Source organism: Emydura macquarii, unplaced genomic scaffold (genome assembly GCF_026122565.2).
Source record: "Emydura macquarii macquarii isolate MOO-44397 ecotype Brisbane River unplaced genomic scaffold, CSIRO-AGI_Emac_v2 contig_3305, whole genome shotgun sequence".
Lineage (NCBI taxonomy): Eukaryota > Metazoa > Chordata > Testudines > Chelidae > Emydura > Emydura macquarii.
In genome coordinates, this window is record NW_027133442.1 from 503,022 (window position 1) to 516,356 (window position 13,335).

Consider the following 13,335-nt stretch of genomic DNA (forward strand, 5'->3'; position numbering starts at 1 on the left):
CACTGCTCTGTTTTTTCAATGAACCACAAATCCACAGGTTTGCAATGTATTGTGAGATCCTGCTGCTGGGGAGGAGGGGAGGGGGGGGCAATTCAGGTGCTGTCATGCTTCCTGCAAGCCTGTGGGGGAGTGGCACATCACCTTTTGACTCTGCCTTTGGCATGGACTAAGACCTAAAATGATTTCTTGCCATTTCTGCTTCTCTTCCATAATGGGTGGTGTTGTGCTACTCTGATTGTGGGAAGGGGCTGGAGGTGGAGGTGGGAGTCATTCTGTTCCCTTGGCACAAAGCAGCATTAACTTTCCTTTTTCCACATGTCTGGTCTCAGTGCTGCAGAGGCATGAAGTCACTTGCCCTGGCCCTTCCTCTTTCATCTCTAGCACTTGCGAATGGACAAAGCATGATGGGACATCACCGCTCTCCCATGCCCCGCATGCAGTCAGCATGGATTAATAAAGCTCTGTCGTATTTAATAAAGTTACTGTATGCAAGCACTTAAAGGGAGGCAGTGTGGCTTAAAGTATAGAGCACTGGATTGAGACTCATGAGATGACCTGGGTTCTAGTCCCAGCTCTGCCCCTGGCCTAGAGAGTCACTTGAGCAAGTCATTTCATCCGCATGTGTCTCAGTTTCCCTATCTGTATAACAGGAGCTAGGTACTTGGTTATTAAAGGGAAAAAATGCCACAGGAACAAATAACTGTGCAAGGAGATGGAGTCAGGTCACAAATCCACCTTCTAAGTCTGAAATGTTGCTGTATTACCAACACATCTTCAGTTCATCTTTTAATGCTAACTTATTTAACAAATACTGAACCCTTTCAGTCATTTAGGAATGACAGTTATTGGAGATGGTAGTAGAGAATACTGCCTTAAATGCACTGGGTGAATGTCAGTTTACGTTATGCAGCACTGCAGCTGAAAGATTTGTAAATGGCAGAAAAAATGGGAAAGTTCTGACAGATTTCAGTGTTATGACTGTCTGTCTTGTTAAACAGTTGCCTCACTGGTTCTCTGTCTAGTGTGTGTTGAAGTGTCTGGTATGTGTTCCTTAAACTCATTTTAGTATGAATTTAGTACTTGTGGCAAGTCCTGGATTGATAGCCCTTGGGACTCAAGTCCTATGTTTAGCCACAGAACAGGTAGAGAGCAAGGCCAAACTTCACCTCTAGGTGAATCCGTTCTAAGGGGGGAAAGACCGTTTGATCTCCTTGGCCCCTCTGCTCAGAGGGGTTGCCAGATATTGCTGGTGATGGTGGTTGAAATATGGCAATGTGAATATTTACCCACTGATGACTGAGAGCACAAAGCTTCCTGTTGTTGTTTGTGTTGTGGAGCACATAGAAGCCCCAAGGTCAGGGTGCCATTGTGCTAGGTGCTGTAGATGCACATGGTAAAAGACAAGCTCATGTCCCATAAGTAACTGATCAGCACTCAGAGAGTGACTGAGCTGGACTGGATTGAAACTGGTAACCTAGCAATGAAAGGTCCTATATCTTAACCGCATTCACGTTCTGTTTAAAATTCCATTTCTACAGAGTGGCTTTTAATTTTGCATATGGGGCTTTAAATCCGTTTTTGTTTGGAGCAAAGTTGAGACTGAATCTCCAGTTATGGACCAGCTGTCGCATGGAATCCTCCTGCCTGTGGAAATTAGGAATTGCAAGGGTGGATGCAAGACTGCACAGTCCCTGCAGCCATACAACAATGTGCAGCCCTGCTTCCTTTCTTGCTGCACCCTCAGGAAGTGAAAGACGAAGAAAACTGGAGAAAACAGAAGGGTGGTGCAAAACCAGACATAGCTGTGACTACTCCAAAGTGCTGCTCCTGGATATTCTTAAAGACATCCTTACCTGAAATCATATCCAGGGATTTTAATAGATATCTTTTACTCTACATTGATCTCAAGACGCTCCTAGAAGCTTGTGGTTTATTTCCCTGCCAATGTCTTTGTTTGATGATCAATTTCATTTTGCTGTTTCTCAAGCAGCAGAAACCATTCCAGTTCCATTTCCTATCCTTTTCAGGCTGTGTCTTGGCATCATCTGGGATATATATAAATGGGAATATGCTCAGTTCTGGGGGAAGCTGTAGTCAATGACTGTGACAGAGCAGCAGAGGGAGCTCACGTTAGTCTCTAATTTAAGTGTATCAAAGAAGACACAAGATAGATTCTTGACAAGAGTGGAGAAGTTAAAAAAAACCATAGCTGGGGTTTTCAAAGGAGCCTATTTATGGGAGCTGGGTGCCAAAGTCCCACTGAAATTCAGTAAGATTTGGGTGCCTGATTTCTTTAGGCTCTTTTGAAAACCCCAGCGTCAGGATGAAATCTGTGCCCTGGTGATATCAATGGGAATTTTTCCATAGCCTCAAGAAGGATCAGAATTTCACTCTTTAGTATTTGGAGACATTCCATGCTAGATTAAAATGGAATACTGATTTTGGGCCATGGAGATAGTTGACAGCATCCTTTCAATTATTTGTTAGTAAGTGTGTTAACCCACTGCATGTGTTTGTGATTTTAATCTGTTTGGAGTTTGCTGATGATGATTTTTCAGGGTGTAAACATAAAATATGGAAATTGAGTGATCAAAGAGCTGTTGTCTGTATTACACCATATGCTCGATATGCTTACAATTTTGAAAGTAAATTATCTCTATTGACACAAGTTGTATCTGAATGTAATGAAAGGGTGTGTAGGACACTTTTGCTACATGACCAGTTCTTATTTACTCTCATTACATAGGTACTTTTAATACAGATTTTGCAGTTTTTCAGGCTCTAGTGTTTGAGAATGCATTAGTATCAAGTATAAACAAATGGGGAGAAAAGAGATATAATATAAGTGTTAGAAATGCTTACACAAAGTATTTAGACATTAAGTATTTAAGAGTATTAAGTATTTCTTAATTAATTCTTAGTTAAGTATTCTTAATTTCTTGTTTTAAAGGATTTATACAGTGATGTGGTTTGTAGTTAAGTAACATCCATGGAGTCCCATATGTAAACATCCATTTATTATTTTAGTAATTGTGAGTGGGAAACAGATATGACCACAGAAACATGAATGTAGCTGTACTTGTTTGAACCAATGTTTATTCCAATTAGAGGTATTTTCAAATTCATAGAGTGGCTCTAATATATCAGAGTTTACAAGCACTTTTGTATTCTCTGTCCCAAATGCTCATTCAGATTCTTTTTGAAAACTGGAGGTTAAATAGGAACAAAACTCAAGTTTTATTCACAAATATGAAGTTTGGCTAAAGTGCTGATTTTGGCAGATGGAAGTTTCAATAATTAGACTGACATACTCTAAAACACCAGTGGAAAAGGTACTGCTATAATAAGAGGAAAAGTGCGTGGGCAGGGAGAGTGAGTCCAGAAGTAAGGGACACTGGAGGCCCAATTCTCATTTGCACTAAAATTTCTATACACCAAGGGGACTTAAAGGATTGCTGATTACATCATTCTCACTTTATTGCCCCTTTAAACTGCCAGAGCAGTTCAAAGTGGCTTTAATGTAAATGAGAACCTGACCTGTAGTCACTGCATGTGCTGGAAATAATGAAAAATTTGAAATATGGAAATAATTGCAAAAATTACCAATACTATTCCTTCTTTCTTTTAAAACAAGGGATGTCCTGCCATTCACCTTGAAATTGCCTCATGCTATTGCAGCAGCAAAGACAGAGGCTGAACTTGAAGACATTGCTCAGCTGGGAGTGAGTAAGTATGACTATTTACATAGGTTTATTGCCCTGGATCATTGTAACCATATCAGTAAAATAGTCCTTACGCAAAAGATGGCCCAGTTCGTTTTTTTGAAAGATAATTTTGTTGTTGCACATGTAATAGCTTTTTAATATCCCACCTACTAGCACACTTGATTCCCTTCCTATCCTACTGATGAGTCTCTGTGATTTGCTTTGCTACACTGCTGCCCCCTACTTTCTCTCTAGTTGTACGCACTCAGTCCCACAGAACACCTGGTACTGATCCAAAACCAGTCTCAGAATCCTGAGAGCAGGTTTTGGTGAAGTCCCACCTGCACTGTAGGTTAGAACACATGCAGCTGAAAGTGGAATGGCAATTACTGGCATAGGTCTTAGCTTGGTAATTGCTGGAAGATTTTGAAGGAAATTCATTATGAACAACATTCTGTATTCAGACTGGCACGTTTATATTTGCAAAGTGATTTAGGACTGACTGTGCAGTGGCATGCTGATCCGAATGCAAGTAGAAACACATGCAAAGTGAATGTATTCATGTTGGTATGATGAGGGTTTTCAAATGAGGAAAGAGAATGCAGGGCCGGGTCCCTAGAAAACACATAGTTCCACTGCTAAAACAAATATGGGCATGTCCCAAAATGTGGCTTGAGCCTAAAGCAGAAGTAAAACCAGGCAGAATTTAAACATGGACCGGAACCAGATCGTGTTGAGTAACTCCTGCTCAGTGCTGAGCTCCCTCTGAAGTCAGTGGCAGTTGCGGACACTCAGCACCTTCCAGGATCTGGCCCTCACACCCGTTTAACTGAGAGCAGAATTTGACCCAGTAACTTTTGTGTGCCCTTCCTCAGCATGGAGATTTGCACTAAAATAGGACTTGAGCACAAGGATCTTCATAGGTTGTTACTCTGCAGTGAGCCCCTAAGATGGCTCTGGATTTTGTTTTGCTGCAGTAACCGTGGTGATTGCTTTATACCACTGTCTGATCACTGAAGTCAGTTTAAAGTGTGCTGAAAAGACAAGAGAGTTGTCTTTTGCACTGCTAATCTGCAACGTTAGGTAGCTAATGAAAGTTTAGATTTACCCAGGCTGCAGCCAGATAGAATATGGAGTAAGCGCTTCCTTGTGGCTGTTTGTTAGGTCAGTGCACACAAAGGCCTGGTCTACACTTACCTGGAAATTTGGCGGCAGTTGACGAGAGTTACACAAGCTACGCAGAATAGCTTGCGTAACTCCCGTCAACTGCAGTACTTCCGTTCTGCGCAGTGTCTTCACTGCACTGCGCCACTTGAGAAGGTGATTTTACTAGGTCGACTTCATGATCAATTTAGCAGGTCTTCACTGACAGCTCAATCGATCCAGAACGATCAATCTGACGACGGACAGGTCAGTGTAGACATACCCAAAGAAAGGCAGGGGGAGCTGGGTTGGGATGTCGTTGGCATTTGAGCCTCTTGTACACCAAGTACTAGAGGAATCTATCCAAAGTAGGTGCAAATGCCACTGGTCACAAGCAGTCCTCTCTCCCCATATCCAGAGTTCTTGTACTTGTGTTTGTCCTGTGCAGATAGCATACACCACTGCTTGGATGCTGTGGGTCTGTCACCCCCGCCCCCAGACTTCCTCTGGCTGAATTTATGCCCTTGGTTTTGAAAATTAGTGATATGTTTGAAAGCTGAGAGAGGAATGGTCTAGTGGTTAGGATGTAAGCATGGGAGTCGGGAGACCCAATTTCAGTTTCCTGCTCCACAAGGCTTCCTGTTTGACCTTGCATGAGTCACTTAGTATGTCTGCGCCTCAGTTTCCCATCTGTAAAATGGGGTTAATAGCATATCTCTGCCTCAAAGGGTGTTGTTAGGACAAATTCATTTGTGTGTGAGACACTCAGTAGCTATGATAATAGGGGCCATATAAGCATCTAGATCAATGGTCCACAAACTGTGGGATGTACCCCTCTGGGAGGCACAGAGAAACATCTGGGGGAGGTGCAGCGGGGACTGGGCCAGCCCTCACGATGGGGCGGGGAGGGAGCACCACCCAGCTTTGGCCATGGTTCAGCTCCTGACCCCGCACCATGTCGGGGGCATGGACAGATTCTGTTACAGGTAGGGGGGTGTGAGAGAAAAAGTTTGGGGACCACAGATCTAGATAGTTTTTTAACAAACCTGTCAGTGTCCGAATTTATTTCTGTCCGATCATTTCATTTTTGTGCTAGCCAAGTTGAAGCATGTTGAACACCCGTAGTATAATTTGCAGGAATCTATGGGGTTGTTAAAGTAGCTGTTGTCTGATTTCCATAGACTCTCTCAGATGTTTTACTGAGTGCTATGTGGAGATTGTAGTTAAAATTTGCCAAGTTAGTACAGATTTTTCATACTTTTTTGCTGATGGCCCTGCATGTTCAATCTATTTATGTGCTACTGAGTATCTTAAAACCTCAAACAAATTGTGTAATTGTCACAAATGCACAGCTGCTGGTAGAAACACTTACAGACATGAATGCCTGACCAGCATGGCTAACGATTGTATCTGCCAAGGGGACAGAAACTGATTCCAACTGTATCATGCTTAGCTTGCTTTATTTTTACTCCGAACAACATCATCTTTTGCAAATTGCCCTAGGCCTGACGTTCAGGTTGTGTAAATCAGCAAAGTTCTGTTGATGTTGGTGGAGCTTCGCTGATTAACACCAGCTGCAAATCTAGCTCTTATTTTCTAATCAAGACACATTGAATATTAGCTCAGGGTCTGTTTCAATCTCAGAATGTAATAATGGTTGTTTTATAGCAATCATTCTTTTCTTTATATCCCAATTTATTTGCAAACTTAGCTACAAAGTCAGTTATAAAGATTCACACTGGCCAAGACATTTACAAACTGTAGACAAATAGCTGCAGTTTGAGTGTTTAGCATTCAGTTGAGTCTGACAGTGTTTTATGAGGCTGATTAAGAAAATCTTTTAAAAAATAAAAGCTTGCCTAAAGATTTCCATGCTTCAAAATTGCTATATTGAGTTGAATGTTCTGAAAGCCAACAGCATAATATTGAAATTCTTATGTTAACACAATAATGATTTTCAGATTTTTGGAGCTCTCCGGCTAACAACAACCCCCCAAATCCTTCACCTCCCCGTAGGCCTCTGCCCTCAGACAATGCTTGCAAAGACTCGCGTCAGCTCTGCCTTATAAATGGAGTGCATTCTATAAGAACCAGAACGCCTTCAGAGCTGGAGTGTAGCCAGACCAACGGAGCCTTGTGTTTTATTAATCCTCTCTTCTTAAAAGTGCACAGCCAGGATGTTAGTGGAAGTTTGAAAAGGCAGAGCCCAAGAACTCAAGATGTGAATGGCATAGAGAGCCCTCGCTCCCCCCCACCCAGACCTCCACCACCTTCTATTAATAGGCTTCTCACAAGTCCACAGCTCTCCAGGACTATAAAGCAGAAGGGCATGCCAGGAACAGTCAACCATAACAAACATAGGAACTCAGATTTGCTGCAGAAGAAACCAACCCCTATTCCGCCTCCTCGTCTGAAGAAGCAGGCTGTTTGCTTAGAAGTGGAAGGTAATGCAGAGACCTTGGCAGTAATTCAATCTAGTCATAACTCAGTGCGTGGGTCAGAAACTGCTAGAGTTCCAGGTGAAGCCCTGTGTGAGCAAAATTTAGCAGCTTGCAAAAAGACCTTGGCTACAAACTCTGAGTCACAAGGACAGTGGAATGGAGGCAGGCAGAGACTGAGCGACATGAGCATTTCCACCTCCTCATCCGACTCATTGGATTTTGATCGTAGCATGCCGTTGTTTGGCTATGAAGGGGACACTAACAGCAGCCTAGAGGACTTTGAAGGGGAAAGTGACCAGGAAAGCATGGCACCCCCTTTGAAGTCCAAAAAGAAACGGAACAGTTCATTTGTGCTCCCCAAGATTGTGAAATCCCAGCTGAGGAAAGTCAGTGGGGTGTTCAGTTCTTTCATGACCCCTGAAAAGAGGATGATCAAGAAAATTGCAGAGATGTCCCAGGACAAGCGCACTTATTTTGGGTGCCTGGTACAGGACTATGTCAGCTTTCTCCAGGAAAACAAGGAATGCCACGTTTCGAGTACGGACATGTTGCAGACAATTCGGCAGTTCATGACACAAGTGAAGAACTATTTGTCACAAAGTTCTGAATTGGACCCCCCCATTGAATCATTGATTCCAGAAGACCAAATAGGTAAGAAAACATTGAGTCTCTATTTTCAGGGCACATTTAAAAAAAAAAAAAAAAGATTCTGTGGTCTGAGTCTTTGAATCAGTTTTGGGGATATAGATTTTTCTATAAAAATTCAAAACCACTGATTCTTTTGTTGATTTTGTTTGTTTTGTTTTAAAGCTCAAATGCAAAAGGTCCATAAAACTATGTTAAAACAAGAGCAGTTTCTGTGAAGTTTGCCTTAAAACTATAATGGTGAATGTTGGACTTAATTGACAAGTGACTAACTTTTTTTTAATTACAGTGCTGTAATGTTACATTGGTTGATTCCACCCTACAGTATTTCTCTGAATTGTGGGGAAATATTTTTAGTATTTATTTAAAACAGATTACATACACATGCACGTGCACCCCCCCAATATGTAAATCATATACAGCAGCCATAAAATTCAAGTACATTATAAATGAACGACAGATGACATGGAGAGATTTCATAACTTACTCTCCGAGTATTGTCTCATTCACTATCAGCAACTTGCACTGTCTCCACTTGGTGTTGTGATATAAACAAGAGATTTTTATAAAAAGGAGAGGGAGATGCTAATCTCTGGATTTCTGCACCCCACTGTTGAATGTCTGTAAGTGTTTTATAAGTGTCTGAAAATGAAGTGTATGTTTGGGTTCACATTTTACTAACAGAGAAGGATTTGTGCATGCACAAAAGTGAAATAGTTGGATGGATACACATATTCTACTAACAAATAATGGCTTGTGTATGTATAAAAGTGAACTAGTTGTATAAAAACTCTGATTGTCCCTTAGTATTGATGTGTGGAAAGGTGTTAATAGAAGAGTTTGTAAGCCACATTTACGAGGTAAACATCCTTGAGGGAGAAATACTTTCCTTGTGAGCTCATTTCAGTCATAATTTGCTTGTTTTCCTCCCTCACTTCAGTGTCCTAACAGTTTGGCCAGTAAAAAGCTCAGTGACTTTTAAAATTGGCAGATATTTCTTTCACTGGCAATGGTTAGTGTTTTTGTTTTGAAATTTTGAAACTTCTTGAGTAAGAGGCGCTTTTGTCACATTGCTAGTCAACAATAAGGGAATGAGGTTAAGTAGTACTGCCAGGCAAAAAGTACACTCTAAAAGTTTCCTGTAAAATCAGGATTACTTAAAAGACTCTCATTGCTTTAGTTAGAAAAGTAAAAACATTGTGTGGACATTGTGTATTGGGCTTTTTTTGTGCTATACAAGTCTCAATTCTGTTGTGTTTCTGCATAATCTTAGATGTTTGACAAAGAAATCTAGAGCTCCTTATTTACGATTTGGTCAAGGTTTGGTTTTAACTTTCACTGTTTCTTGCAGGGGTGTAGTTTAATCCAGCCAGTGGGTCTCATAATAGCTTGCTAAAATGCTTGCTTTTGAATGTCTCAGTAAATTAGAGTAACTGAAGTTACTGAGTATCGTAACCAAACTGCATTAGTTTTTTTCCGTGATTGAGAGTCTGACTTTCTTTGTGCAGTTTCTTCTAAATAATTTATACTGTGAGGCAGTTTGTTCAAATGCAAGTTCCATGTTTGCTTAATCTGTTGCCTTCACCACTACTGGAGCCTGCAAACAACCGCAGCAGAGCAAAACATCAAATGTTGCTGACCTAAGCAGATAGCTATTTGGCAGATCCTTAGTCATCCTGCATAGCAGAACCTTTCACAGTAGAACAAAGGCCAGACAATCTCCCATCTAGTGTTTTACCTCACCACATCAGTACTGAATTGCAACCAGTTTTGTGACTACAGTTAAATATCCTGCAAATGTATTATTCCTATTAAAGTTACATTGCGAGACAAAGTTTCCTACTTTAGGTTCATCTGACTTGCTTATAGGCTATTCCGCACCTTCTGGCATGTTTGGAAAATATTTCCGTTGAATATCCTTCACAGACTATGCCTTGGTGGTGGTGGTGATTAATAAATATTTATTTTATTATAGTATTCAGTTGCTCTGATCAAGGCCCCATTGTGCTAGGCCCTATACATACATAGAGGTAGTCACGGCCCCGTCCCAAAGATTTATAGGTTTAGAGTCAGTAGGGGCAGCTGCACCCCATTGGAAATGCTTAGGAAGACGACAGGTGCTGTTTGCAGAACTGCCCTCCTACGGGGAAAGGCAGCTTTATGTTGCCACTAGGGCTGGTGGAGGCTGGATAAGGGATGCTTTGAATCAGCACATCTTTGGGCACCCTGGCCATTTTCCCCTCCCTGGCCGGTTCTGCACACTTTGAGAGCTGCACTAGCCAATTCCTGCCTCATTTTCCCCCTACAAAGCAAGTGTTTTGGCCAGCTAATATTTTAGGATGCTTTGAAAATCCCGTCCTACCCCATTTTATTATTTGAGTCGGTAGAAACTAAACTGAGTGCAAAAAGTTGAATCCATGTCTAGCTGTATAAGCGCAAAACAGAGATTGAGACTGGGTTGGGAAAACCCAGGTTGAATTTAAAGTTCACTGAGGTTTGAATTGCTGATGTTGGATGCTTTATTTATGTTTCATCTCTGTGGCACCCAGCAAAACAATAACGACAATCCTGATTCTTCTTCTGTCCATGGCCAGAAAAAGATGAACTTGAATATTTATTGAAGATAGTTGTGACTAGAAAGGATCTAAACAATTCAACAGCTCCATCCTGAAACCCAGAATCCAGGCCTATCCCAAGAAATTCCTGGTTTAAATACAAACAGGTAATAAAATGTTGAGTAGTGGAAAAAGGCACTTAAATATAAACTCGATTGTTTGTTCTGGCACTCTTAGCTGTTCACGGCATGCTTTTTAAGGTTTGTGTTTTAAGGCAGGACTGACCTATTAGTATTGGTGTGGAATTGGCCAAGTCCCTTCATCCTGGACATAATTTGTCATACGCGGTTCTGTTACTGAGAAACGGGAGACACAGTTATCCTGTGGTGAGAGATCAGAACTGAGAGACGTGACTTCTAGTTTCTTTTCCTGACTGTACCTCTGACTTGTTATGTGACTTTGAGCAATCATTTAAAAATTCCCTGTTCTTCAGGTTCTCCTTTTTTGTAAGAAGAGTGTAATGATCTATATCTGCCTTACAGGCAAACTGCGCAGTTTAGTTTAACATCTGTAAAAGCTTTAACATCTTCTGATGAAAGGAACTATAGAAATGCTGGGTAGTCCACAAGGCATAACCTTTCTGAAGTGAACTATATCTCTCTTGTGGCTGCATATGGTGTAGTACCAACCTGCTGATGCATGCAGGGTATTGAGAGAAGCCCAAACTAGGGTAACACAGTATAGTCTGTAGCTGTCAGGTCCCCCACTTTTTCATCCCTGCTGAACCTAGGTGATCTCTCTGTTTTCAGCCTTTTAAGAAATGCTGTTCTTACAGGCTGCATCTTGCTGTGACATTTCCTAGACTGGGCACATCTCCACTAACACGGTCCATCTTAAATTACCAAAGTGCTGAAGAACAGTGCATGCGGTCATAATAGAGAGAAACAAGGCGTGTGCGTAAGCCTGGAGGGTGAAAGGGGAAAGATAATCTCAGTGGAAGAGCAATAATTGGAAACTGGGTGTAAAGAAGTTTTAAAATTGGGACTTTGGAGAAGGGCAGGGGAACGTCGAAGACATTGGTATTCTTAATGCAGGGAGGACTGCAAAGACACCTGGTATGACCAGTATATCAAACAGCCCAGATTTAGGCCTGTCCTTTGTTGCCCCTTCGCATAGTTACACAACATGTCAGCACAGGATACAGATGTATTTCCACAAGCCTCAGCGAAACTCACTAGCCTTTCATTTCATTTATCAAAGCACTTCCAGTTCCCATTTCATGACTAGTGACTAATAGCAAATATTGAGTAAAGAAGGTTTAACAAGACTTAATTTAAAATGATATATGTGGAACCCATTGGTGAGTGTGTGTTATAGGTCCCTCTTTGTGCAGATCCACTGAGGATGTTAATCCTTACAGCTCCCAACTACGGGGCTTGGGACTTTCACTCAAGGTGTAACAGCTCATGCTTTTAGCTATGGAGTTTCCTGGGTCGATCTCCAGTGTGTTGGCCAAGATGAGGCCATCACATAAGCACTTAAAATATGAAGTAAATGTATTTTTTGAACATTCAGGGTGGAATTTTCAAAAATGCTCCGCATTGGCCAAACTCTGCTCTGTTTGAAATCAGTCGGATTTTATCACTGATTTCAGTGGGAGCTGAGTCAGGCCAAAGCTGACCGCTTTTAAAAGTCCCACTCTCAATACCTCAGAGAAACGTAGGAATATTAGTTTAAGGCAACCAAAGCGGTTTGTGCAATATATGTTACCAAATATTCATGAAATGCCATGTTTTCCGTTCATAGATTTCCCCTTGTCACCAGCCCAGCCTGTTAGAAGATAGTAATTGCCAGACTCCATCTAATCCTGTATCCTGTCTCTGACACTGGATGGCACCAGATGCTTTAGAGAAAGGTGTAAAAACCTACAGGAGGCAGACCCACATTTGGCCTCATCCAGATCTCTAATAGCTGGAAATTGCCTGCAACATGAAGCATGAGGTTTAATATTCTTCCCAAGCTTTTGTAATTCATTATGATCACACTGGATATTGTTGTTGATCCACATAGATGTCCAATCCCTTTTTGAATCTACCTAATTCTTGGCCTCAGCGACTTCCTGTGGCAATAAGTTCCCCACCCTAACTTCATGTTGTATGAAAAAAATATTTCCTTTTATCAGTTTTGAATTTGCCACCTATTAATTTCATTGAATGTTCTTTTGTTCTTGAGTTTACAGTGTGTTAGAGTTTACAGAAACAGTGTGGGAGGAAGGAAGGGGGATTTTTGCAACAGAGACTATGAGATCAAAAGAAAAGCAGCTGTTTACAATAATTAATCAATGGGAAATAAACCAAATGCCAGTGCAATCATGTTGTCATTTCTTATTTTCTCTTTGGCAATGAAGAAGTAAATGATTTCCTTGGTTATTGATCATCTTTGTAAAAAAAAACCCAGTGTATTAAAAAAGGGCCATTGGCCTCAATTTGTCTAGCCAAGTCTAGGTGTGATTAGTCTCTCTTTGGAATAGTGTATACATTTTCTCTTAAAATGTGGTTTTCCTTTATTTAATTTTCATCTTTCTTATTATGTGTAATGCAGTAATTAAGCCACATAGAAGGATTCCCAGACCAACCCCTGCCAAATATCTTACAAAAAACCCCGGATACATCCCTCTGATCATGCAAATCAGGGTAACAGAAGCCAGTAGGAAGAGACTTACATTAAACTTTTCACTCTGTGCAGAAAGGATGCGACCAAGTACTGTTAACATTCATGAGCCACCAGCGAGTATTTTGTAAGAATTGGGAATTTCTGCACTAGTCCATGCAGTTGCCCATGCTACCT

General features: G+C 41.2%; 1 protein-coding gene across 4 annotated transcripts in view; it reads left to right on the plus strand.

Moving 5' to 3' along the window:
• Window positions 1-13,335, plus strand: part of RIN2 (Ras and Rab interactor 2) — a 118,864-nt gene that overhangs the window by 92,005 nt on the left and 13,524 nt on the right. For 3 of the 4 annotated variants that reach the window (XM_067533031.1, XM_067533028.1, XM_067533029.1), the window contains 2 exons: window positions 3,635-3,726; window positions 6,809-7,939. In XM_067533031.1, coding sequence (XP_067389132.1) covers window positions 3,635-3,726; window positions 6,809-7,939 — 1,223 coding nt within the window. The remainder of the gene's footprint in view (window positions 1-3,634; window positions 3,727-6,808; window positions 7,940-13,335) is intronic. The other variant, XM_067533030.1, reaches the window with a different exon arrangement.